This window comes from Megascapheus bottae, chromosome 6 (assembly GCF_031878675.1).
Source record: "Megascapheus bottae isolate mThoBot1 chromosome 6, mThoBot2.hap1, whole genome shotgun sequence".
In the NCBI taxonomy this organism is placed as follows: domain Eukaryota; kingdom Metazoa; phylum Chordata; class Mammalia; order Rodentia; family Geomyidae; genus Megascapheus; species Megascapheus bottae.
The window spans coordinates 20,424,202-20,428,420 of record NC_143514.1 but is presented as its reverse complement, the minus strand read 5'-3'; the positions used below and the strand labels follow the sequence as shown (position 1 = coordinate 20,428,420).

Below are 4,219 nucleotides of genomic sequence, written 5' to 3'. Positions count from 1 at the left end.
TATTCTTCAAAAATCATGGTACTCTAGCTGAGTGCCAGTGACTTATTCCTATAACCCTAGCTATGTAGGAAGCTGAGATCTGAGGATGGCAGCTCAAAGCTAGCACAGGCAGGGAAGTCCCCAGACTCTTAGCTCCAATTAACCACCAATAAAACAGAAGTGGTAGACAGCTTTGAGCTAAAAAGTTTTAGAGCAATACCCAGGCCCTGGGCAGTACTGACATCCCTGCCCCTCCCCCAAAACACAATACAAATTATGGTAACTTGACTGAGAGAATTTTCTAGCTGAACAGCAAGTCAAGGACACAAGATTATTGGAAGGCTGCAGATAGCCAAAAATATGCTACTGTGATACAGTACAGAGATAAATTTATTTAGAAAGCTGGTAGTTCTGCTGAAAAGTACAGAATTTCCACTAGAATCTCACCAACGCTCAGATCCCAATTCCCGCTGGGAAGAAATTCTGTCTAGCCACTCATAATATTTGAAGAGAAATGAATTAAATGATAGCTCTAGTGAAGCCCAGCTCTTCAACTGCCTGTCAGATTGATTTGTCCTCCCACTCTAGAAACCTGGCAAAAGAAAGGGCATATTATTTTCTGGAGTAACATTTTCTTATGGACTGGCCTTTCATAAAGAATACCTTGCAAACTAAACAATTTTATAATTATGATTTTGCTCCTTGGCAATAGTGGGATTTGGACTCATGGCCTCATGCTCGCTGGGCAAACATGCTGTACACCTGAGTCACAAGTCTAGCACTCAGGAAAAGGAGTAGAAATTTTGAGCCAGAAACAAATTCAGAGATTCCCAAATATATAAATTATTGGAGACTGGTAACTGATGACATGCTGAAAAATCTTTTTTTTTTTTTTCCCCATTTCTGGGGCTTGAACTCAGGGCCTGGATTTTGTCCCTGAGATCTTTTGCTCAAGGCTAGCATTCTACCACTTGAGCCACAGCTCTACTTTCAGATGTTTTGATGATTAATTGTAGTCTCAGAGACTTTCTAGTCCTAGCTGCCTTTGAACCTGGATCCTCAGATCTCAATTTCCTGAGATTATGTGCATAAGCTACAAGTACCCAGCCTAGATGTGGGGTTTTTGTTTGTTTATTTTTAGGCAGAACCATATAAAAATATAAGCCATATTAAAATATGGAAAAAATAGAGTTTTAGGAGAGCCATGGAAATTTATAACACAGAAGCAATTCTAGAACTGAAGATGATATAAGAAAACAGAGATGCTCTTTGGTCTCGGCGGCAGAGGTGAGATGACGAAGGGAACGTCATCCTTTGGAAAGCATTGCAATAAGATGCACACGTTGTGCCGCCGCTGTGGTTCTAAGGCCTACCACCTTCCAAAGTTGACTTGTGGCAAATACAGCTACCCTGCAAAACACAAGAGGAAGTTTAACTGGAGTGCCAAGGCTAAGAGACGAAACACTACAGGGACGGGCTGCATGAGGCACCTAAAAATTGTCTACCGCAGATTCAGGCATGGATTCCATGAAGGAACAACGCCCAAACCCAAGAGAGCAGGTGTTGCAGCATCCAGTTCATCTTGAGAATTTCAAAGATTAGCCATACAATAAATGTTTTGGTTTAAAAAAAAAAGAAAAGAGATGAATTGATATGAATTCACAAAAGATGTAAAGGGAAAAAGTAAAAATTCAAAAAATGGAACATCTGAAATGTGAAAGCAAAATCAAATGTCCTTCCATCCTGTGACTGAGAAGTACAAAATCAGATCAAGGTGAGAAAGGGACACAGAAAAGATTTGAAGCGATGAAGGACTTCTTTTAAATTGATGGAAACTAACTCAGAACAGTCAGCAAAGTCAGAGTTGGTTGTTGTTGCTATAGAAAATAAAACCAATTTTAAACAATGGCCCCAACAAAGGAGTTTTCAGTTTTGTATAAGAAAAATAACATATAGTAGCCAGCACCACCTTCTGTTACCAACTAAATGTTCATGTCATGTTTGCTTTGATGATGAGGTCTAGCCACACCCTGAGGTTTATGGAGGTCATTTGCCATCAGAGCTGCTACAAGAACATGGTTTTCCCAGGGGTTTGTTTATACTCAGCTCTTTAGACAGAAGGGCTATTTAGAAGGAGTTGGTACTGAATCCTGGTGGCTCATATCTGTAATTATAGCTATGCAGGAGGCTGAGGATTGTGGCTCGAAGTCAACTCAGGCAGAAAAAAAATCTATGAAGATTCTCCAATTAACCATAAAAGGGTGTTGGTCAAATGATAGAGCATTAGCCTTGAGTGTGAAAAGCTCAGGAACAGCACCTAGGCCCTGAGTTCAAGCTCCGGTACCAGCTCATGCACGCACACACACACACACACACACACACACACACACACACACACACAGGACTTTGTGTGTAGGGAAAATATCAATGTGGAGAACAGAGCCTTGATTTTTTAAAGTCACATTTTAATTTTATTGAAAACTGCACTGAATGCTAAATTTCCCACTTACAATAAGCAAATACAGTAATTGTAACTCATACTAAAACAACTCACTTCTGATAGCCATTACTTTTTCAGTTTGGGACAGGTTTGAAGTTTTTCTTTCATCACAAAATTGGAATGTACCTATACAAAGGCTCAAAGTAGACCATGTTTTTAAACAAAAAGACAATGATTCACAAGACTGAGTAGAACATGTAACTAGTTGATAAAAGATTTGTTAACATCAGTCACATCTAATAACACATCTGAAGTGTTATATAAAATATCAGGTGAAGAAAAGAATATCAGTGTCTAAAAAAGTGGGTTTGTTCATAGGCAATCTGACAATTTACCATGAAAAGTGTTTCCTAAGATGTAAGGAAATATATTATTCTTGAACTCTTAAAGTTCAAAACTTCCCACTCAATAAAATAGCTGAGAATCTGAAACTGAGAAAATGTATTTGTAAAACTTAGTCTCTCTCTCTCTCTCTCTCTCTCTCTCTCTCTCTCTCTCTCTCTCTCTCTCTCTCTCTCTTTTATATTCATTGATTTCATTTTGTCTCTTTTATGGATGACCACCATCACAATTAAGATTATATAATCACAAAGGAAATTTATCATGCTAACAACTTTCTAGTCTTTCATATCTTTTATTACCTAGAAAATACTATTTTTTTTCTTCATAGTTTTAGTATTTCAGGAATACAATTTAAATATAAAGTCAAACATGTGATCTTCTCAGTTTTACTTTCCCCCAACCATACTTCCTTTTGATCTATCACGTTGTTCACATCAATAATTACTCTATTGATAATTGATATTTCATTATGTAGATATAACCATCCATCCAAGAATATTTTGGTTGTTTTCAATTTGTTTCTTTCACAAATATAGCTAATTTTTTGGCCAATACTAGGGCTGAAACTCATCCTATATGATCTTATGTACCTAGGTTTTGAGCTATTGTAATCCTCTGCTAGGAGAGTCCTAGATGTGTACTAATTATTACAAATGAGGGAAGTGGGGCACAGTGCCTCATGCCTGTAATCCTAGCTACTCAGGAGGCTGAGATCTGAAGATCAAGGTTCAAAGCCATCTGGGGCACAAAAGGACCTGAGACTCATCTCCAATTAACCTATAGAAAACAAGAAGTGGGGGGCTTGGCTCAGGACAACGCCCAGGCCGAGTTCAAGCTCCATGACCCATCCCCAAAACAAAAAAATGAGGAAAACCATGGAGCCTATGTTCCTTTGGGTCTGGCTTACTTCACTTAATATCATTTGTTCCAAGTCTTTCCATTTCCCTACAAATCACAGATATTTATGTCTGGAATGGCATTAAACCATTCCAGATCTCAGTCTTATCAATAATCAGTGTTACGTGCAGGAGCCATCAGTACCTGACTCATATACACCTTTTAAAATGTGGAGTTTTTAGAGAATATGATTGTAAAAATGTTAATGATCATCACGCACTTATGATTTTTTAAAGTTGTATATAGCTTTTCTAAAATGGTATGGTCATTTCACAGTTAAAAAGATCTGTCAAGTTGGGTATCAGTGGTTCATGTCTGTAATCCTACTTACTCAGGGTGCTGAGATATGAAGATCAAGGTCAAAGCCTACCAGGACACTCTGTAGGACTCTTATCTTCAATCAAACACCAAAACACTGGAAGTAGAGCTGTGGCTCAAGTGGTAAAGCACTAGCCTTGAGCTACAAAAGATCACAGGTCAGCACCTGTGGCTCAAGCCTGT

General features: G+C 38.4%; 1 protein-coding gene across 1 annotated transcript; it reads left to right on the top strand.

Annotated features, from left to right (window-relative positions):
- Positions 1-2,489, top strand: LOC150061500 (large ribosomal subunit protein eL37-like). The gene has a single exon (XM_090334403.1). It carries the CDS (start codon positions 1,242-1,244, stop codon positions 1,563-1,565), a length of 324 nt encoding a protein of 107 aa, XP_090190529.1. The 5' UTR covers positions 1-1,241; the 3' UTR covers positions 1,566-2,489.
- Positions 2,490-4,219: the final 1,730 nt, after the last annotated feature.

What these genes read in the sequence shown, in the direction of transcription:
- LOC150061500 (XM_090334403.1), top strand. Translation starts at nt 1,242, where the DNA reads ATGCTCTTTGGTCTCGGCGGCAGAGGTGAGATGACGAAGGGAACGTCA.